At 44.0% G+C, this 23,634-nt stretch overlaps 1 protein-coding gene across 28 annotated transcripts in view; it reads left to right on the plus strand.

Annotated features, from left to right (window-relative positions):
* The window catches only part of NRXN3 (neurexin 3), a 1,417,823-nt gene that overhangs the window by 516,047 nt on the left and 878,142 nt on the right, over positions 1-23,634 (plus strand). For 24 of the 28 annotated variants that reach the window (XM_065593434.1, XM_065593444.1, XM_065593437.1 and 21 more), the window contains exon 10: positions 7,338-7,364. The exons of the other annotated variants lie outside the window; for them this stretch is intronic. In XM_065593434.1, the coding sequence (XP_065449506.1) occupies positions 7,338-7,364 (27 nt within the window). The remainder of the gene's footprint in view (positions 1-7,337; positions 7,365-23,634) is intronic. 28 annotated transcript variants of the gene reach the window in all.

The raw sequence follows: 23,634 nt of genomic DNA on the forward strand, positions 1-23,634 counted from the left end.
ATCTCACTGTAATCCTGAGCAAGTCCCTTTACCCTCTAGTGCCTCACTTTATCCCTCTGCTAAAGGTGCTAAAGCTACCTTACCTCATAGGGAAGCAGTGAGGCTTCAGTAGTGGATGCTTGCAAAGCACTTGGAGATCCTCTCTCACAAGGCACTTCAGCATGTAAAGTATTGTCCTTACTGAGCTCTACCCCCTTTTTCTGCTGAGCAAGGTGCCACCTGGTAGGTATTGAGACACCCTCAACTTCCATGGAAGTCAGTGAGGGAAGAGGGCACTCTGGTACCTGCAAGGCAAGACAGGAAACATTTTCTGCCCCTTTAATCTCCCCCTCCTCACTTTAAAGGGTTCAGCTTTACATCACAGTGGCTTTCCCTTTGGTAAGGGGAGCAGAAAACATTTTCTTCCAATGCCTGCCAATATTGCTTGTTCCATCAGCTGTGGTAACTTGTTACAGACCTTCTGGAGACCATTAGACCTGGCCCAAATGCTAAACATCTAGCTTTTAATGCCCTACCACGTAAAGAATATGACTGAAAATGCTTTCTGAGCATTTTACCAAAGTTTTGACCAAGAGCTTCATGTTACAATATACGCTACATACTGTCCTTGGCTAAAGGACTGGTACCTGGGGAAACCCTAGTGAACCAAAACTCTGTTACTGAAGGTCAGTTATGCTGGAGCAGGAGTGACTGAATCATTATTTTTGCTGAGCTCCTAAGCTTTGCAGACATGGAGCTTTAGCCCTGCAGAGCTCTGAAGGTCTGTGCTCCAATAAAATGACTAATGCTGCAGCTGGGGAGAGCCTGTGCATCTCTGCTCCCCCAGTGATTTGAGCCACAGAACCTTAATTTCCATTATTTGGAATACTGAACCAAGTTAACCCTAGTAGTCTGAACCTCCCAGAGTTACAAAGGTTTCCCACAAGACCTTAAATCAGGACTTCTCTGTTTTCCAAAGGGCTTAGATTATGTTATTGAAGGAAGAGATCAAATCTGAGACCTTGGGGGGTGGGGGAGGCTTTGCAGTGCCAAGAAGCCAAGCCATCAACTCCCGGTTGTTTAGTTGGCGTTCTTGTCAACTATTTGAGGAGATAGGTTACATTCAAGTGAAATCCAAGACCTTCTGGCTTGACAGTGCCAAAATGCCCTTTTAAGTGACAGACGGCCACCAACTCCAAATAAGGGGGAGCTCAGATCTGACCAGTCATACATCCGAATCCCCAAATGGGCTGGTAAGTGCCAGATCTGTATCAGCACAGACTGTTTTGAGTGGTGTATTATCTAGTTGTGCTTTTTTTCTAAGTTATTTAAAGCTATTACTAAGAACTGTCCTTTTTTTCTCATTCAATTCCATTTGGGTTCTGTTATGGTTTGAGTATTTTTCTGTGCTGTTTTTTGTTTTGTTTTTTTCCCTTGTGTATTTGAGTTGTAAAGCTTCTCACACCCCATCAGCCATGGTAAATCAAAAGATGGTATTCAACCCTTCAAAGGCCTGAAGCCTGCGGCCCGCACAGCAAACAGCCCTGAGAACAGAGCGTACAGAGAAGCCTGCAGGGGCTGGCATATCCCCCTCACCACTGCAGCATTCATTGCCAAAAACTAAACCAGGAATGCTTACTCCAACGCAGACTTGGGTGGGAGGGGGAAGGAAAGAGCCTTGACTATTAATTCTGTTCATTTAAAGGGGATGAGGAGCTGTTTCAGACCTTCCCAGCCAGGGGCCTGGGGCAGTGTGTTGTTTGTGTTAGCACATTTCACAGTATATTGGATGGTTGCTGTGTGAAGGTTGGGACCCAAATGTGATAAATCTCACAACAGAGTTGAGAAAGGAAGGCGGAGAGAGAGAGAGAGAGAGAGAGAGAGAGAGAAATACAGTGAAGGGTGCTCTGGAATAGCCCTTGCTACTTCAAAGACATGCTGAGTGTGAGACAAATGGCATATCAGCTGGGAACAGCCACCTTCTTCCTCTGCCTTCCTATTGGCTGGTTTGTGCTGCCCTTGAGCTATGTTTGAGAGCATTTAGCTTCTGTCTTCTCCTCTCCCATGCCCTCCCTTAGGATACTGGTGACCGGAATAAAGCCCCTTCTGCAGCACAGCACATATGAAGCTCATCTGACTCATAGCTTCTTCCTATCCTGAACTGAGCTCTAGCCTCGAGGGGGGCAGTGATGTCTTGGGCTTTCCAAACCAGTAATTTCTGCTTAACCCCCTGAGAGGTGTTTGGGTCAGTGGCCGTGGGTCAGAGTCCTCCAGCATTGCTGAGGCTGTATGGTCCCTTCCCAGAGGGAATGACTTGTCACTCATACATTTCACTCTCTGTTACAAATGTGTGCGTATCACACACAAAACACATGTATGCACAAAACACAACAGGCACCTATTCTCGTTGACACCCCTTTACACACACACACTGTACACACATCTTTTCATACATTTCATTTACACACAATTTTGCACTCAGTGTCCACACCTTGCATAAAACAGTCTTGCACCCTGCCAGCCAGACACAGCTGCTGCACTTTGACACTTCCCCCCTAGCTCCTCAGACTCTGCCACTAATGAGGCACTTTCTTATTCACACCCAACATATGCACAACACATCTTGGCTTGTTAGGTTCTTTGTTTTGATTTATTACATCCAACTTTCCTGGAGGAAATGATCCAGAGTAAGCAGCATTAATTTGTGCTTCCCCCTTCCCATCCAACACTGCTGGGATCCAGTGGCCTGTACTTCCAGAGCCAGGTCTGGACCTTATTGAAGGAAGCCGCATGCACTCCCCTTCACATACAGATGTTCCCTTTCACAGATTCTGAAGAAAGATCCCATGCCTTAGCAATGCTCTGCAAGCTAACTATCTGTGCTGGCGAGCACCCTGTCCCCTAGTGAAAAACTGAGGCAGCTCACCTTTGTCCCCTACTGTCCAATATGGGGAAATCACAGCCCTGGTTCTGCACTGAAATGCCACATTCCCTTTTTTTTATGGCTGAAGGTCTCTCAATTCCTGTTACAGGAATTATTATAATGACAATAGTTAGGGACTGGGGGAAAGCTGGCCCTATAATTGCACACCCTATCCATTCTCAGAAGAGTCCTGAGTGAGAAGTTTGCATTTCCAAATCTACTTTCCAGTCGTGCTCATCATTTCCCCCCCCCCCCCGCCCCCAGCACACTCCAGCGCCTCCCCATCCCTGACAAACGTGGGGATTCTTAGAAGTTAACCCTGCTCCTCAAAAGGATGATAACATCTCACAAAGACAGACACTGAGAAACTCAGACAAGGATAGTTTCAAGAAGATCCTGACTGTTACACACCACTCATACATGACTGAAGAAGGGGCCACTTGAAGCAGCAAAACTTTCAATGAGTGTGTAGGTGGAGGACTCCAGGGTGATGGGGCAGATATACACAACAACTGTGTCCTGCAGATAAACAGGGCCACGAGAACCCTGGTGTCATTCCAGAAACAAAGGTGGAATGACTCCAGGGATGAATTCAGTCTCTACCATTTAAATAGGTTATTTCTGGCTGTCAGAGCCCTTCATTCATGCTGCTCTGTTTCCTGTACTTGCTTCCTTTCCACAACTTCTGCACACCACACTCTGTCTATGCACACTTGTGTTTCCCTTAAACTACATACCAGTGCTACCTTTAACTTTAGCCCATTGCACTGGAGCCATTAACCTTCTGTGCAGAGGAACCCCTAGACCTGTGCCCAGGTAACATGCTCCTGAAAATCCAGTGCTAGGAGATCCTACTTACTGAGCTGTTGGTGAGGCGCTCCTGATTTACAGTAGGAATAAATGAAGGGAGGTCTCCGGACTGGGTCTTCCCTGGCACTTCCCAGTCCTCTCCCCCTCCCCGCCCCCCATAGATGTGGCACTTTGGCTTTGCCCCCTACCCTCCAGACATCTCATTCATAGACTAAACCTAACAGTTGCTCATTAGATCTACAGCTACTCTGGCTGTGCTCACCTTTAAATCCAAAGGAACAGAAAACCCCTTTGAGTCAGGAATTCAGCCAGACTGAAATAAAGCAAATCCCATTAGTAAAACCCAATTACAGTGTTGAGAACCCTCAGCAAGGATTACCGAAAGCCTTACTGTACCAATACGAACATGGGGGAATCCCAGGAGGTTTCTTTAATTACTGCCAAGCTCCTCAGCTCATCTTGCTTTGGCTACCTGGATCTGTATCTTAATATGTACCTTCTACCCCACAACAACCTGGGAGTGCATTGGTTTCACAGTGTTGCTCTGATTTAAAGAAGAGCCATTTTCATCCTTTTGAAGCTTGGTATAATGGGGAGAAAAATAGTTTCATTCGCTGATGGCGTAATCCTCTCTGCTACCCTAGGCTATGGCCAAAAATGGTACCCTGGGGCAGGAAATAAAGACATGATCCTAAGTTTTTGCAGTAGCCATTGATTTTTAGGTGCCTCCGTTTTTTGCTGCCCAACTTTAAACAGCTTGGGCCTGATTTTGAGAGGTACTGAGCAACTGCAGTTTCAGTAGCTCACATGTCACTGGTATCATGGGGTGGTAAAATCCAGTCATGGGTGAATCTTAAACATCTCAGAGGGTCGGTTCAAATAAACAGATGGTTCACAAGACCTTCAGCAGATTTAGAATCCCTCCACGCAAACGCTTCCCATGGAAGATCTCCTGTAGGGCGACCATTGGTATTGGAAGACAGTGCCCTGGCTGGTCGTCATTTTTGGGTGGGAAGGGGAGGAGGGATCAGTCAGTGCTCTCATGTTCTCAGAGCCTGGAAATCTAGCCTTCCACAAAATCCAGGTCATTTTAGCACATCACTAAATGGCTTGGTCTCTTGTACATTAAAAACCCTACCAAACAAAACAGGGAGTGTATTTGTCTCTCTCCCAAAGCACTGGTCCTCCACCCCCATACAGCAGCTCACTCTGAAAAAAATACTTTGGAACATGTGGAAACATTCAAAACCCTTGTATAATTAAGCAAGAATTCTCCAGGCAAATAGATCATATTTGCCAATGACTTTTTAGTTTCCCGGTTTGATTATTGTTGTTCAGAATCCTGTCATATTTCTCTATACTGATCATTTGTGACTTTGTCCCCAGTAAACCCCTGTATTGATCTAGCCATACCACTTGTGCTTGGTCTATCTCTGTCTCCCGTTCAGCCACACAATCTCTCTCTCTCGCTTTCTCTCTCTCTGGTCAGAAAGGAAAAGACAGCTGGTGTCTTATATATTTTAGAGGGCTTCCCTCACCCCTCCCATAAGGGATATAGCTACCACTGTATGGTGATCGTACCAATTGCTCCAGGGCTGTTTGCTCCCACTTTTCTGTTGCGGTTGACGACACATGACAAACCTAATCGCACAAAACCAACCCCAGATTTTCTCAAGAGAAGTTCTGCTTGAGAACAGACTCTCTCTGGCATTGCTGCTTCTGATTGGTATATCCCTAATCACTTCCACCCCTTCTTTATTTATAGAAACTGATTCTTTTCCTTCAGCCCCCTCCTTTTTATTTTTTAAAGTTGCAGTTTATTTCTACTACTGAAAGAATTGTCCTTATTACACCCTTTGGAGTAAAAGCATTTCACCCTGATATGCAGCCAATTTAGCTCTCTCCCCCTCTGTGTTCTTTCCAGTCTCTCCTCTCACTTTCTGTATGTCTTCTGCTGCTGGGCCATATCCCCATGATACAGACAAACAGCTGTGCTGGGCAAGGCTGCAGTTACCTGACAGAGGCTCTCCTCCAGAATATCCAGTCAGGATGGCCAGAACTCAGAGACTATGATCCTTAACCTGGGGTTTATGAAAGAAGTCCAGGATGGTCAAAGACGCCTGGTACTGTGGTGATGCATTAACTCCATGCTCACATTGGGGCACTCCAGTGGGGGGATGTTCACAACCCCAAGGATCAAACAAGCCTCTCCAGGGGCCTCATCCTGAGAAGGGCTGAGCACTTGCCATTTCTAGTAAGTTAAGTGGAAGCAGCAGGTGCTCAGAAGTTCTCTGGTTCAGGCCATCAAACACCACTCATTTTCTCTGTGGAGGCTCCTCAGTTACTATTTATTAGTGTGTAGGGTGATCAGATGTCCCAATTTTATAGGGACAGTCCTGATTTTTGGGTCTTTCTCTTATATAAGCTCTTATTACACCCCACCCCGTCCCGATTTTTAACACTTGCTGTCTGGTCATCCTATTAGTGTGAACGGACAGAATTCTGTATCCCTTTTTTCTTTTTCTTTCCTCCTTTCTTCCTATGCTCCTTTTCTCCCTTCCTCCTGTGTGGAACCCCTGAGTGAAGCAGGCAGGGCTGTCAAAGATTCTGAGGTCTGCCACTTCACTGCCTGTTTCATCTTCTGCCTGAATGTTACAGGTGTCTCATTCAGTACTAACATTCAGGCAGCAAGACGAGACTGGGCTCTGAGGAGCTGGCCGAGCTGGGTATCTTTGAACCAAAAAAATAAAAAAATCCCTCCCCCAACCAATCAAAAAATCACCCCAACCTCCCAAAAAGTAGCTGAAATCTGGGCTGGGTGTTCGTGCGGTTAGCTGTTTGCAAGTGGCCATTTTATGATAGGACACAACTGGGGAGGTATATTAACCCTTTCCTCACTTGAATGGACAGTGGTAAATGCACCTGTGCACATTTTTTCAAAGCAATCTGGGCTAACATTAAGGGGAGCGAGAGAGGGTCTGTCCTGGGGAGAGGTGGAAAGGGTTAAATATTGCACCAACCAATGTCGATAGACTGATTTTACAGGTATACTGTGTTGGACAGGTGGTATATTTATGCAATAACTATGAATTAATTCAAATGAAACCAAGTGTAAAGGTTGCCTTTAAACTTCAAGCTTCTTAGAGAAATTGCAGAGGGTTTCAAAAAATAGAAAGGACATTGGGGGGTATGACTTGCATTTTGAGGAAGATTATTTTGTGCCTTAATTACTTGTCAATTTTTTTTCCTTTTAATTAATATCAGTTCATGGTCTGAAGCTGTAGATAATCTTAGTTGCATAGGCTTCCTTAAAAAGAAAAGAACTTTCTGTGTCGATATGTGGATATATATGTATATAGGTATATCTCTCTATACAAATGTGTGTATATATATATATACGTGTGTGTGTATGTATATATATATGCATATGTATCTGATATTTCAATAGAATATACTGTACATATACACCCATGCCTGAGCTTGTACAGACTGTATATAAATATAAAATGGCCACATCTCTTTGCGTGTGTCTGTCCCCGGAAGGGTGGACTGATTGTTTTTGGATGTCTGCAGCTGTTACCTTGAAGGATGCAATTTCATCTTTCATTTATTTTTCCCCATCTAGACTGTATCAGGATAAACTGTAACGCCAGTAAGTTTTCCCTCAAGTTTCATTTTGTTCTCTATATATTAAAAAAAGAAATTAACTTTATTTCCTTTGCTAGTTTATAAGCTGTTTTTCTTTTTCTTTCTTTCCTTCTTTTTTCCCCCTTTCTTATTCATTTTTTAAATACAAAAATCAAAGATAGGGTGGGATCTGGGGCTGGGGGAGGAGGGAAGGATTCATGGTAATTGTGTGCAAATGTATTATGTGAGGTTTCTCCCAGGAGAAGATGAACTGTTATTTCATGGCTTTGCAGAAAAGTACCTGGGCATTGGGATGAGCTGAAAATGTGTTTCAGTGGTAACCTGTTGTCTTTTGGGAAATGCCTTTAGAGATATTTAGAGAACACGTAAAAGTAACAACAGGTACTGTATACACTTCTCCACTACTTGAAAAACACCCCTATAATAAAATGTGTTCAGGACACAGTGGTGGCTGCTTAATCTGATATTTCTTCAATACCATTTTTAAGGGGGCTGGTGGGCTTTGGGGGGGGGGAGGGGGGAAGAAGCTCTTAGCATTGGGGTAGCATCTCAGACTCTTATATGAGAATCACCTGCAGGTCACCTCACCAGCTAGGCTTCTTTGACAAATCCTATCTGAGGGACTAACTCTGGGTCCCTTTCAGTCTGTGTGAGACAGAAGGAGGCTTAGGAATGCCATAAAGAGTAATCATTGAAGACCACATCCCAGCCAGAAACTCTGTAGTGCAACAGAGAGAGCCTCTCCTGCCATATTTAAAAAATCAGGAGTTTAGAACTTGTTGAAATACGTATGGGCCTCAGCCCACAAAACATGGGTCTGGATTTTGGAGCCAATCAGCCTCCAAAGTTAGGGGCTGCTGGAAGCAAGGCTTTTGTCCTTAGGCTCATCTCCAATTAAAACAAAATTCCTTTCTGAAGTCGTCGCCCTTCTGTGCTGTGCTGCATGCAGGGGGGTTTATGGAATGCTGAACAAGTTGCTCTAGAGGTACCAGAAGACAAGAAGGCAAAGCTGGCTTGGTGGGTTTTTCTAAACCCTGTTGGCTTTATCCTTTGAGCTATATAGTCTGTCCAGTCTGAGCTAGTGGGAGGCCAGGGAAGGAGCAAATTATGTAGGTCCCTTCATTCAGGCTGAGTTTTCTAACAGCACCAGGAGCTGCGCCAGGAGACACCACTTCAGACTCTGCTCTCTGGAGTGAACAAGTAGTTTGCAGCCAGCAATGAAACCACAGCCAGCAGGAGCAATGGCGATTCTCTCTGGGAATCATTCGCTTTGCTACTTTCCCTTCAGTTGGGACTCTCTGTGCAGGTGCAATGATGGAAACCATACAACATTTGGTTGTTTCGCATATGGTATTGACCCAAACCAAGGGGAGGTGTGCAGATGTAGCAGGGGATGATATACACCTGAGCAGATGGCACACCTGTCTCCCCTCCTGGTCACTGGCAGCTCCCTCACATGTCAGTCTGCAATGGAGCAGGAGTGCACAGAGATGTATGCAGGATGTGGGCTGGCTAGTATCCTCAGTATGCTATGCAGTGTCATGCGGAACTGGCTGGCTCCATGGATCTGAAAGCAGGAGGAACATGGAGCCTTTGTCTGAATTTCCTTTTGAGCTTTTAGGTTAGTTTGAATGTTGTATTCAAGGGGTGCAAAACAAGGCCAGGAAAAATATTCCCTGATTCCCTGCAAAATGAGATTGCCAGTTTCTGTCCAGCACTACTAAGGACATTTGCATAAAAATGGGTTCTTTTGTTTCCTAAGACTTTCCATGCTTCTTGCTACTTATTCCCCCATCCATCCAGGAACTTGTTCCATGCTCATTATTAGTGTGTCCTCTGAGCACCGGTCTCAGAGGTAGCATCTGATGACCTCCCCAGCCCCACCCCTATTTGAGAACAGCTGGTTCCTACAGTGTCACCCAGAAAGGGCTCTGTCTTCAGGTGTGGAATCAGTAGCAGCAGGAGGAGTAAACAAAGATTCTGTTTTCATGCAAATTAATGTCCTTTAGTAATAATAAAAAAGAAAAAGGAAAGAAAGAAAGAGAGAAAAAAAGACAAAAGAAATCAGACAAGCGGTTTGTGTCAGTTTCCCCACCAGCGTCAGCATCTCTCTAAATCATTTTGCTTTCATGAATTTTTAATAGTCTAGACTTTTGCATATTTAAATATGTTATTCTGGCAAAGATTTTATTTATTTATTTTTAAAACAACTTGGATTTTCCTAATTTAGTTTTTATGATTTTCTGCTTTGTTGGTTTTTTTCTTCTTCTTCCTTTTTGCTTTTTTTCAAACCTTTGCTGCACTGCTGGCATGGTGGAAAGACTCAGGCTGTCTGTCTGTCCCAATTACTGGAAGGGAACCATACGGGAACTGACTAGTGGTGAAACTGTATATCCCTGATCTATGTCTAAGTTCAACTTGCTTAGGCAACAGCAAAAGCAAAATCTCATCCTTGTAGGTGCCTGGTGATTTATTCGTGCATGGGGAGTTACACATATGGCTGTGGGTCTCCCAGGTATGGGTCTCCTAGGTTGATTAATATTCTGGGTATGTAGCCTGAATCCCTCCTTGGATTCAGAGTAACATTTCAGAGGTCAGGAGGACATGCGTGTGTGTTGAGGTGAGGACAGGAGTTTAAGGGTGAGGGTGAGTGAGCTCAAGAAATAAGCTTCCTTTCCAGTTGAGGGACCTCAGATTATGCAGTCACCATTGCTAACTGAACACAGGAGACCTGGATCGTGTTTTAAAAGCAAACAGAGCTGTGGTTGGGAGATCCCATGGAATAGTAAAAGTGATATTCTATGATTCTATGATGTGGCCTGGGTATCCTACTAGCATGGTCACAGACAGCACTGCAGCTCATGCTGCCTCCAAGGCTTCCAGCATGCAGTGACAGGTAAGGACTTTGATTCTCATTGCTCTTTCTGTTCATTGAAGGATGGTTTTGGGTTGGGGGAGCTTTTGTGCTACTTTGCTGCATCTGTGGGTTGTTCACATTTCCTGATGATGTCATGTTCTGCCCTCCACCACTCCATTTTTCCTGCTCTGCTTCACTCCCCATCCCTTTCATACCTCCAAATTGTAGGGTGGGTGATTGATCTGGTATCCTGTGTATAGGGGCATGTTCTTCTTTTCATGTATCTATTTTATTTTTAAAAACATTCCCTCACTTCACTCTTGGAAAGACCTCCACTGGCAAAGTCTGAAGTCTAAAGGGCCTGATGCTTATCTCACTTAAATCAGGGGTAATTCCATTAAAGTCTGTAGAGCTACACCAATGGAAGCAAGGTCAGAATCAGTTTCTCAGATCACAGAGTTTGAAGCTGTGTAGAGTGATTTCTCAGCACAGACCTAACAGATGGAACAATTGTGTTGTCTGGCTTTGGAGGAGAGATTCCTGCCTGTCAAATGTCTCTGCTTGTACAAACATAAACTTTTTAAAAAATGAAGGGGGACTGAACTTTGAACATAAGAACACAGGATTTTCCCAAGAGGAACAGCTCTTTTGCCCATCTCCTCTTGTAACCAGCCTCCTGAAGTGGCCAACATACCTATGAGGAAGGTAGGAAAGCCCTTATAATGTTCCTCATCTATTGTGCCATGCTATCCAGTATTTCTTTACCTCTCCAGTGTGCTCTAGTCCTTGCATTCTGCGTCTCTTTTTCGGTGACCATCTCTCATTCCTAGGGGTGTATTCTTCACTGTCCAGCCAAGCTGAAGCCTCAGGAATGGCACTGCATATATTTCAGATATAGTAGCTTTTGGAGTACAGGGTGCAGAAGTCCTCATGTTAGTGACATTTCTGGATTATTTTTTGCTTCCTATTTCCTGGCCTCATTTACATCTCTCCCGCTTTCCCACATTGTGTGTCTGATCACAGACAAGGAGGTGGGTGCTACCAATATAGGAGGCAATAATTTTGAGACAGCAGTCGTCTTTGGTCCAAGGAACACTGCTAGGTTCTCTCTCAACATTTCATAGTGAGGCCTTCACTTCTCACTAGAACATGCAAAGCAAGTCCTTTCCCAAGGGTCCATTTATTTGTGTGGGTCTTGAAGCCTCAGCAACCTATGAGCCTACTTTTTCTTCCATTTCAAGTAGCAGGAACAGAGGGGAGGAAGAGATCTCATAGCTCAGTTGCTACTAGGAGACCCTGTGTTTCTTAGGGGGGCCTCATGGTTGGTTAATTGCTAGGAGTCCAGTTAATTGTGAAGCTACCTCTGACAATAGCAGGTAGCTAAGACATGAGGCCAGCTCTCCCCTTCCAGCTGCAGACTGTGTTGTATTTAGTGCCCTGTTAAATTCCATTTTCCATAATGTCAAAGTTTCATTTTGTTAAGCACCAATGTAGCAACATAAAGCAGGAGCCTATGATAGATGAATCTCTGGGAGATGTTAAGAGCTTTTCTCTCACTGCATTATCATAAACAAATATGCAACCATGCTAACCCAAATCTAATCAAAACATTGTAACACTATGAGCCTTTTTCTATTTTCTTAGGGAATCTGCTGTCATTTTAATAAAAGCTTAATAATGCTCTAACAAGAAAATATTATCTGTAAAATGAGGTGATATGATTAGATGTTCCCATCATATTTGTGACGTTAGTATCTCCTAATGCCAATTTAATGTAATCCAGGAGGAAATTAATGCTAACACAGACTGAGAAATAATGACAAGTCATTAGCATGTTGTACTGTAACATTGCAGCTACTTTTAGGAGCTTTAGTGTCTGAACAGCTTAGCTGGTAGCATTCTCACCTTTGGGCTGGAAGTCATGTATTCAAGTGCCAGTTCAGCCCAATGCTGCCATTGCAGTGTGGGAAGGAAGGCAGGAAGGAAACTGTATTTTTGGATGGTACCTTCTTCAGAGGTCATGTTAAAAAGAGATTCTCTCTGCCATCCTCCGGTGGCATTCCAGGGTTAAATGAAAGATTCCTCTGTGGCAAGGTAACAGGATGTGGATCCTTTTGGCTCTGACTTGCTAATTTGAGTCCCGCCCAGGTGTGTCGTCACTGAAAGCCATTGCCATCTGAAGGCTGTTTGGTGGCCTGCGTGAGGTGATGTATTGGCCTCAGTCCAGGTAAAAGCGGACAGTTATCCATGTGATAAAGCCCACAGTTGGCAGTCTCAACAGAGATGACCAGGTTTGCATGGCCTTTGGAGACTGGACTCCTCTCTGGGGCCCTCCAGGGCAGGGGTAAGGCAGTGGGTGCTGTGTGCAGGAAGACTGCTCTGCCACCATCTGAGCTGTACCTGTTCTGTGGATAAGGGAGGATTTTCAGTCCTGTCAACCCTGCACTTTCACGAGCAGAAAATTGATGTAAACATTGGAAAAACGTGATGTAGTGTGTGGGGAAGAAGAGGGTGTTTATGCATGTATTTATTTTTGATAGGGAGCAGCCCAAGGATGGCATTTTCTAATGAGACTAGGCATGATTTAAAAAAAAACAGAACAGGCACTAATCAGCACCAAGCACTCCTCACCATCCTGAAAGCTGCCCTTGGCAATAAATTCTGGGACAGATCACAGTGATTTCAGCAGTTCTGAACCCAGAGTAGCTGGTGAGGAGGTCGTAGTGGTTTGTATTACTGGATGCAGAACTCTTAACAAATGAAGGCTTTAGCAGGTACCTTAATTACCCTAGTACTGCAAGGACTGAGAAGACTGAAGTATTGCTGTGGTATAATTCATTTTAGGGGCATAGTTCATTGTCGTTTCATCCCTTGGGGGTAGGATTTAATACTAAACAATAAAGGACAAAAGACTGATGTGTAAAGTCAGAAAAAGCAGTGACATTAGAATGCATTTTTTGCCATAGTACAAAGGCCCCATGTCACTTAATGTCCTGAAGGCCTTAAATCTGATCTAAAAAACTCTGGTATAGCCTTGATTTACCAAATTCCAGTCAGCCCAGACTTGGTTAACAGAGGTTGATTGATGACCCTCAAGGTAGTATTGTTTTCCTCTTTAGAAAGGCTGCAGTTCTGGTCCGTCAATTCCAGAGCTGAGGAAGAGGGTTCAGTGGGTTTTCTAAAGTCACTTGGTTTTAAAGGGTCAGCACTGTTTAGAATATAGTCCCCTCAATCCCTTTGTACACTGCATTATAGGGTTGGGACCCAGATGGAATGCACCCTTTTGACTATCTGACAGTCATCACTCCTTGGAAACGCATTGGACAGTCTACACAACACACTTGTCATCTTCCTTGTTTTATTAACTCTCTCTGGTTTTCTGAAGTCCTCTGCCACCTTTGGAAATCTGAGTGCAGTGTAATATATTTCTCTTAATAAAAATCGGAGACTCTGCAGACTCAGAGCTGTGCCTGAGTGTAACTAAAGACAAAAATAGTTTGGGAGGGCATGACGACAAGATAGCCAAATAAAATATCCAAACCAGCATAGAAAATTAGTAATTCATCACTAAATATTAATTACAGCACTTTAATCAACTGCTGGCGTGCTGGGTGCTAGAATTGCACCTAGACAGATGGATAGATCCCCCACATACCAAAAACCAGCCAGAAAGATGCGGTGGATGATGCCTGGTGTACATTGGAAAGGGGTGGAAGATGGGAGGGGGCAGATTTCAGATTCAGATGATGGTTCTATGAGCCTTGGATATGAGTTTTACCAGGTCATTGGCTGACTTTGTTTCACCTTATCCATCAGTCATTGGGGCATAGTCTTTGCCTTACTACATTCTTCTAGGAAAAGTGTGCTGACCTGCTTACCTTCCCATGGCGATGATTGCAGGATTTCAGTCAGTCTGACTGGGGGAAGAGGCTTCTAAACTTTGCTTTTCAGTTCTTTGGCCACATTATTCATGTATGTCCACATCCCAGCCTTTCCCTCAGATCAGCTGTGATCAGTTGCATTTACCTGAGAAAGCAGCTGTATTCCATCAGAGTCTTACGGCATCACACTGCGGGTCTAAAAAAGCAACACCTCTGCTATTCTGCAGTTATAATGAAGCCTTTGGCTCCTCTTGGACAGCTTCAAATTCTGCTGAGCAGGCAATGATCAGATGGCTATTTCTCTCTTGTTTCATTTCCTGTCTTTCTTTCAAGGCACTGTGAGTCTAGGAGACCTGATATACCTATGCGTGGATCAGGAAGCCAGCTGTTTGCAAGCAGTACTAATGTACTGATTCCTGGATAAAGACATCAAAAAGGAGAACTTGTCAACCTATTGACAATGTTAAAATCAAAATAGCAGCTTCTGAGGGCACAAATGCTGGACAATATTCAGAGAAGTGAAAAGATCCTGGGAGACAGAATGATAGAGAGAAGAGGCTGCTCCAAGAAGGAGCCTCTTCTCACTCTAGATGGTCTTGGAGCAACAACTAGCCTGTCCTACTAGTGGCCTACATTGTAACTCTGTCACCATGGCCCACCATCCTGCCTGTTCTTTGCATTGCAAGGTTAGCCTGTCTGATAGAAAGTGCTGCTTCTAGAAAATGTCTATCAGGGAGCAAAGAAGAGCTGGTGAGCTGTGGTGGCAGAGGGAGGATGGAAGCTTACATTAAAAACATTCCAGGTCAGTTAATCAGAAGCCTCTGTGAAATGAGTTGTGAGGGTGGCCTGTGAGTTTGCTTGCAGAGGTCATAGTAAGGAACACCTTAGAAATACCTTGAGTTTTTCCAGTGAGACAAGTATCTGAACCACAGTTGCTATTAATTTGCCCACTTGTTAGCAGTCTAATGAGAGAGGCCAAGGTCTGAATGGGCCATACAGAGCGAACTCCCTCTTTCCCAATGTCCTTTTGGGTCTGGGGTGAGGCATGTTGTTGTGTGGTGTGTGGAGGAAACTTGCGCTGCCTCTGCCTGTGCTCTTCTGTGGCGAAACAACTTTAATAATAATAACCTCTCACCAGTACTATCTCCACTGAAAAATTCCCCCTCCTAGAAATAATCATTTTTCTTAAGTGTCACCCCCTGCAAGATCTGTCTTGGGCATATTTCCCATATCCTTCTGGCACAGTCATGAAAATCCTCATGAAAACCTCTGACACCACAAGGAATCCTGTTAACTTGCTGCAGGAATTTTTGATCAGCAGTGAAGGTTCATTATATTTCCCTACCCCATTGTTCTAGCCAGCAGAAAGTGCAATACACTGAAAATATTTTCATTCTGAATGTGGAAAGTGAGGAGGTCTAAGAAAAATCCTAGAGTCATTTTCCCAATGAAATTGCTACTCACTCAGTGGCTGTGATATTAAACAGTCATCTGTGAACACTTCATTACGGCAAAATAGCTTTTTCCTCTCAGTGGATTTCACTGCACCCAGGCCTGATCACGAATAGGGGTCAAATCACTTGTACATTTATAATTATTTCCAGAATCCAAGGGGGTAAATTACCATTTCTGTTCTCTCCTGAATGAACAGAACCATCAGCAAGCATGAAACAAAACAGGGATGTTATTATGCTAATTAACTGTTACCACAAGAGATGCTTAGAATAAGCATGGGTTCATGTTTAATTGCCTATTAAGAACCTGTTAGCATGCTGACATATTTCTGACCAGTTTGTCAGCTGTTCTTCCTTCCATAAGGAGAAGCTAATTTTAAATAATTCAAAACATTATTCAAACTGGGCAAGGTGTAGAGGAACTCTGGCCAGTACTGCTATTGGCTGCTATCAACGTCTGTCAAAATCATAGAATCATAGGACTGGAAGGGACCTCAAGAAGTCATCTAGTCCAGTCCACTGCACTCATGGCAGGACTAAGTATTATCTAGACCATCTCTGACACGTCTAGGATGGCAGATTTCCGACAACCTCCCTAGGCAATTTATTCGAGTGCTTAACTACCCTGACCGAAAGTTTATCCTAGTGTGCAGCCTAAACCTCCCTTTCTGCAAGTTAAGCCCATTGCTTCTTGTCCTATCCTCAGAGGTTAATGAGAACAATTTACCTCCCTCCTCATTGTAACAACCTTTAATGTACTTGAAAACTATTAGCATGTCCCCCTTCAGTCTTCTCTTCAGACTAAACAAACCCAGTTTTTTTCAATTTTCCCTCATAGATCATGTTTTCTAGACCTTTAATCATTTTTGTTGCTCTTCTCTGGACTCTCTCCAATTTGTCCACATCTTTTCTGAAATGTGGCACCCAAAACTGGACACAGTACTCCAGTTGAGACCTAATCAGGATGGAGTACAGCAGAAGAATTACTTCTTGTGTCTTGCTTACAACACTCCTGCTAATACATCCCAGAATGATGTTTGCTTTTTTTGCAACAGTGTTACACTGTAGACTCATATTTAACTTGTGATCCACTATGACCCCTAGATCCCTTTCTGGAGTGTTCCTTCCTAGGCAGCCATTTCCCATTTCATATGGTTTGTTCCTTCCTAACTGGTGTACTTTGCATTTGTTCTTATTGAATTTCATCCTATTTACTTCAGACCATTTCTCCAGTTTGTCCAGATCATTTTGAATTTTAATCCTGCCCTCCAAAGCACTCGAAACCCCTCCCAGCTTGGTATTGCTTGCCAACTTCATTGCTGTAATCTCTATGCACTTATCTAAATCATTGGTGAAGATATTGAAGAGAACTGGACCCAGAACTGATCCCGGTGGGACCCCACTTTATATGCCCTTCCAGCTTGACTGTGACTACTGATAACTATTCTCTGGGAATGGTTTTCCAACCAATTATGCACCCACCTTATAGTAGCTCCATCTAGGTTGTATTTCCCTAGTTTGTTTATGAGAAGGTCATGCGAGACAGTATCAAAAGACTTACTAAAACACATCTACTGCTTTTCCCTAGCCACAAGGGTCGTTACCATGTCAAAGAAAGCTATTAGCTTGGTGTGATGGGGTGGACTAGGCCCCTGCATCACCCTGCTGCAGAATAGAGTAGTAGAGGAGTCCTCCAGGCAGCCTAGAGTGGTGCAGAGAAGCAACCAATCAGAGGGGCTGCTGGAGCAACCAACTAGGGCCAGAAGGGCTATATAAAAGGCAAGCAGCAGAGCAGAAAGTTCAGTTCCTGCCTGGAGCTGGGGGGAGGGGGAGGAGAGGAGGAGAGGGGAATGGGAAAGGGAACGGGAAAGGGAACGGGAATGGTCGGGACTATGTGCCTGCCTGGCTGGTAGGACCGTGGACAGCTCATTGCAGGCAGCACTGAGCCCAAGGAAGGCTGCCAAAGATTGGCTGGCTGGATGAGCATCAGAACTGTGGACAGATCAGTGTGAGCAGGCTGAGCCCCAGGGGACTGAGCCCAGAACCTGGCCGGACTAGGTGAGGACACTGAAATAGTCCCAAATGGTCTGGTTGCAGACTAAGCCCAGTGAGGACTGCTGAAAGGACACCAGCTGTGGATACGGAGTTGGGCCCCAGCTGGGTTCCTTACAAAGGCAGGACCTCTGGGAAGAATCCTTAGAGATATGGCTCCGTACCAGGACTGGGAAAAGAACCTGAGACTGTATAACCCGAAATGGGGGACTGTGAATGTGGTTCAACCAGAGGGCTGAGTCGTTGAAGACCCGCTCAATAGAATTGTGATTGCAGGAAAGGGGGCACTCATGAGAAACAGGTGCAGACCCCATTACAGTTGGTTTGACACTATTTGTTCTTGACAAATCTATGCTGACTGTTACTTATTATCTTCTAGGTGTTTGCAAATTGATTGCCTAAATATTTGCTCTATTATCTTTCTGGGTACTGAAGTTAAGGTGGCTGGTCAATGAGAGCCAATGGCAGGGCTTCTCTCCATAGTCCCACCTTTACAGATCTTGTAACATCTCTGGAACTACATAAGGGAAAAACTGCTAAAAGGATTAAAATATTGTAACAAATCTATGGCTGCTTAGGATGTCACATCTATCATGATGCTGCATACCATGGGTGCTTGGAACTGCCTGGTGGCAGTGGCGATAGTACTCGAATCCTCTTGCTGTATTAAAAAGCAGACCTTTTTTACCTGAACCGAAGAAGAATTTCTGGTAGCTGTGAGAAGTATAGGGTCTATGACACACAGTTGAAACACTGATTGATTCCAGTCAAGGGCATTGATGGCACATATACATTATTTTTTCTATTGCAATAGTTTGGAATAGCCATAAACCCATTTGTACCATTCCTTTAATGCTCAGATATAATCCTGAGGGGAATAAACACCATTAACCTCACTATCTTGCCCAGTCTTTATGTATCTAATTAATAAAGGATTGTAGGAGCCCTACCTCATTCAGTTTTCATTCACTTGCACCATTGAAGACATTGCACCTGGCTCGCAGGGTTTTTAGTAGACAAAACTTGTACCCAGTGGGACAGGTTTGCATAATTTACACAGCACAGGGCATTCCAGGGGTGTGTGGTATAATTCAAGATTATGGAATTTCTTTTATCCCTAAAAAATGCAACAAAATGCAGAGAATTCCATAAAACACCACCACCAAAAATTAAAAGAATGTTAGCATGTTTAGTGCTCTTAATAGTAAACACTCAAATGGGTTATCTCTGTTCCCTGTAATTATGGACTACATTACACTTTTTAACAACATGACCACATGCTGTTTCTCAAATAAAATACTATATATCATTCAGGTGTTTTTCTATAGTCTCATAAGGCGTGTCTTGTCAGGTGCACAGTGGGTGTGAGGCAAGGGCTTTGCAGGAGTTCTTAAGAGTCATAGACACATGAATCACTTCCACTGCCACTGAAATGGAGCCGGACTATTGTGGAACAGGACATCAGTTGAACAACACCTAGCAACCTTGACTGACAGTTTAGTACAAGAAAGGCAGGAGGAAACCCTGTCTAATTAAATTGTAGCTAGAATTGTAGGTAAGCAGGATACAGTTACCCAAATGGCAATTGGGCCAGGGTACCATCATTCAAATTCCTGTTGCTGAAAAATGTGGTACACCCACAAGTAATAGGATATTGGATTTACATCTCAAGTTAAAGATGACAATTCCAGGAGTTCAGCACTCCCCTATCACAATGGGAGGAGCACCAACTGTGGAATTGCCAAATCACTTTCTGCCACATCCTAGAGATCTCCCATCCAATACAGACCATGTCCAACAATGGGATTATCTCAGCATTGATGCCACAATGTGGGAAACATAGGCCCTGGTTGCCTTGTTTGCTGTGGGAACAATGGCTGCTGTTGCCTCCAGCTATGTTTAATTGTATGTTGTGTCATGCCACAAAGGAATGGTAATATGTCACCTCCATACAGCGTAGCCCATAGACCCTGGCAGTTTTACTCACCGTGTTGTGCTGTTCTATGTTGTGGGGTCTTTGTGGGTGAAGGGAGCTGTGTATTTCTTAAATCATCATTGCCAAGCAGGACAAAGTCTGCAAGAAATATCATTTCCCACCATAGTTTAGAACTCTTTTCCACCACTGTTCATACTGTGGGTTATAGAATATCAGGGTTGGAAGGGAATCTCAGGAGGTTATCTAGTCCAACCCCTTGCTCAAAGCAGGACTAATCCCCAGGCAGATTTTTGCCCCAGATCCCTAAATGGCCCCCTCAAGGTTTGAACTCATAACCCTGGGTTTAGCAGGCCAGTGCTCCAACCACTGAGCTATGCCTTCCCCCTGCGCTTTATAAAGCCATGTGTTAGGAGCACAAAAAATGTGTAGGCAAATGCAAGGACCATTCTATGCTTAGCAGCAGCTCACATGCAGCCTGACACATGCCTCTTCTGTTGATAGAAGAAAACTACCAAGGTTTTCCCAAAATGCAATGGGATCTTTAACTTCCACCTTGGTAGCTCCCTACTGCTGTGTGGAAAGGAACTTGCTTTCACGTCTTATCTGAAGGATGATTCCATTAACCGTACAGCACTCCCATCCCTCCTGCACTACCAGCCAACAGTCTGAGCCAGGTTTAAGACAAAGAGCTCTCTTATGAAGCATGCTTGTGCAGGGATATGTCCAGTTTAAACTTACTTCCTGTCTATCATAATTTCTGATTCAGCCATCATTGAAGCATCTGAGCACCACCTAGTGGTGCAGGGGAAGATTTGGGAGGCCTTTCAGATCACTGGCTCTTGGTTCTTCTAGGGAGCCATACAAAGAAGCCTACAAAGGTTTTTGGATGTGTGTGGGTTTTTTTCTTTCTGTGAAATGTTACAGAATGCTTGGAGATATTTACAGGGGTCTTTGTGGAAGCCAGCGAAGAGGGAAATGGAGGTGCATTGACAGAGTGTGTCAGAGAGCCCTGAACTGGAAAGTGCTGAAGGTTAAGATTGAGGTGCATTGGCACTTTTATGTAGGGGAAGGAAAGTTATGTAATATCCTTGCAACGTATGTGTTATATCCCTGACAAGTGGTCAGTCCAATTGAAGATAGTAGTCAGCTACTGCTACCACCTAACAGTTAATGCTTTGGCTCAAGCAATGAAAGTTCGTGCTGTGATGCTGAAAGTTCTGCATTCAGACACTGCTGACAGCCCAGAAAAGGGGGCTTTTGCATGTTTTCAGCCTCTGCCTGTCTGTAACAATGCTATCATTCTGTGTATCTATTAACACTAAAAATCATGTTAACAAGCCATTTAGGTGTCACTGTACCTTTCCAGGATTAAACTCCACATATTAAAGCTTGGCAAAACACATTTTGCTGATATCCATTCATTTTCCCAGTCTTTCCCGCCAAATAGCTCTTCTAATCATCTGTTTAGATAGAGATAAAGGGTGTATGTCTATCTCCAGTGGGTCCCTTTTTGTAGTGTCCCAATGTTGGCAATTATTTATATGCTATAAAGAAGTCCTCCCTCCCTCTGAGTTGCTGGGACTGTACTGCTAAGTAGTCAAAATTCTGCTCTGCTTTTGGATTTTGGTCCTGACTTTCAGAGGTGTTAAGCAACCTCAACCCCTATTGACTTTGTTAGGAGTTTTGGACACTCGGCACTTCTGAAAAATCAAGATTTTTGCCTTTAAGTTCTCTACTGCTAAGGGAAAGTGATTTTTTTAAAAGTTGGGGCCTGGGTCAGGGAGCGGATGAATACCTGTGGGGCCTCTCTGGCTAAGAATATTGTATTCTTATTTTCCTGTAGTGAGATTAGTTTTGTGTGTAACTACAACATGTTGGGCCAAATTCATGGAGTCACACAGGCCATGGCATTGCTCCCTTCCGGTGATTAGACCTGCCTCAGTGAAGAAGAATGTGAAGAAATTGATGGAGCACTCTTTCTCAGAGGAGTTACACACAATGCCCATGACAGATTAACTGGCTTCATAAGGCAGGGAGGCTCTCAATTCATTTGCTTCAAATGAACCCAAATTAGGGAGTTTAAGCTAGTTCCTGGTTCTCCATCCTGCACTTACAGACCACAGCTCTCGCAATGGCTGTGCTTAGACTGGCAAACGTTGTAGCAGTCATTTGCCACCAGTGCAGCTCCACCACTTTTAGCAGTGGTGGACGCAATAGTGCAGATAGGGCTCAAGCATTTTTAACCATCATGTCTTCTAATTTCACTTCCGTGGACCTGCATTGGGGTGAATAATGGGCTCCAAAGTTTGCTAGTGTAGACAAGGCCTATGTGTTTACAACTCAGAATCTTTTGGAAGCATGTGAGCTACGGACTGGACAGCCAGGAAATACACAGTCACTTTTCAAAACAGAGCTACATTTTAAATTAGGTTCAGATTCAAAAGCTAGCTCTATATACTATTAAGAAAAAAGAACAGGAGTACTTGTGGCACCTTAGAGATTAACAAATTTATTTGAGGTTATTAATTGTGTCTGCACTACAGATATATGTTCAGCCCTAACTAAACTCTTCACATCCTGTCCCAGCCTTCACTGATTCAGTGTGAAACTTGGATGGATTCTGTAAGAGGGCTCCCTTCATTGGTTGTCTTATAATCCTGCATAAGAATTTGGAAAGGATCTCTCCAGCGCATTACAACCACACATTGGGGTCAGCTTCCACTGGTAGAAGTGGTGTGGAAAAGCAACAGGCTAAGGTATATGTTTCTCCAGCAGCAAATGTAGAAACAGAGCCAAACCAAAACCCAGGATCTGGATCCAAAACCCCAGAACTCTGGGAAAGTTCAGATCTTGGTATTTTCATTATTGTGATAAGGTAAATTTAGAAAAGCTTGCAGATCATAAGAAAATGGATCTGGGATCCCTAGGTTCAGTCAGAACTAAGCCACAGGCCAGGCTTTCTCAATTAAGGACCCCTGGATATAAAACCCCTCCTGCTGAAGTCTGAGCTGGCTGCTTACAGGGCAGGCTGCACATCCCCTCTGTTTCAGTTGTCCTGTTCTTAACCATCTGAGGCCCTTTATCTTTGTGTCCTTGTCCATTCGTTTCCCAGCATCTCTTGGTATTATTTAGGATTTTGAGGGTAGGTTAGCCATGTGGCTCACTGTGTTTCTGTCTGTGTCAGATTGCTGGATTTGCCGATGGTGTGTTTGGTGTGGCTGGTTCTTTAACTGATGGTAATGATTGGAACTTTGGATTTATAGTTCTGTGCTTAGCTGCTGTGTGATAGGTGCCCTATCAACAGGTTAGATTGTAGCAGTTGTGTTGTATTGAACACTATTGCTAAAGACAGAATAATTTCAGCTGTCACCTCAGGTACACCGATCACCCCTTTCCTTGTGGAAAGGGGCTAAACCGCCTCTGTGGCACCATCTTCCCTTAGCCCCATGCAGGGCTCCCCCACACATTGTGGGGTCTGTGTGAGGGAATGGCAAGGCTAGGAAAGGAGTAGACAGGCTGGAGGGATGCATGTTGCCCACATAGAAAATCTAATGTAACAGGAGCTATATTTCAGTTCTGCAACCCACCCACCCTCCATGGTGGGAATCCACTCTTAACGGGGACCCATGGAGCAGTCACTGACTGTAGGAATTGTCTTTCTGCAGCTCCACTGGAGGCTCACTGCTCCAGAGTGTGTGCGTGTGTCAGTGAAGAGATCTAGATTCAGTGCAGAGACATAGGAGTTTTTTTTCCCCCTCTCTTCTTTCTGATGGGTAAAGACAGCTGAAAGGGTGTTTCTCCTTCCTCTGCTTACTTTTACATAGAAACATCAAGTCTTGTTTTTCCTGGAGATCTCCTTGGATGACTCAGAGAAGCAGATTGGGAGCTTTCTCAGTTCTTAACTGATGGGACAGGGGTTTTGATTCTTTAGCAGAAAACCTTTTTCTTCCAACTTTTTGTCAGGTGTTTGAGTAAAATTGTTTGCAACAACAGACAAGGATTTTAAACAGCCTGAATAAAAATCATTCCCTTTCTCAATTGCTCAGGTTTCACTTTTATGGTACCTGTGGGACATGATCCTGCTAGTTTTCCAG

The sequence above is a fragment of the Chrysemys picta genome, chromosome 4 (genome assembly GCF_011386835.1).
Source record: "Chrysemys picta bellii isolate R12L10 chromosome 4, ASM1138683v2, whole genome shotgun sequence".
In the NCBI taxonomy this organism is placed as follows: Eukaryota; Metazoa; Chordata; order Testudines; family Emydidae; genus Chrysemys; species Chrysemys picta.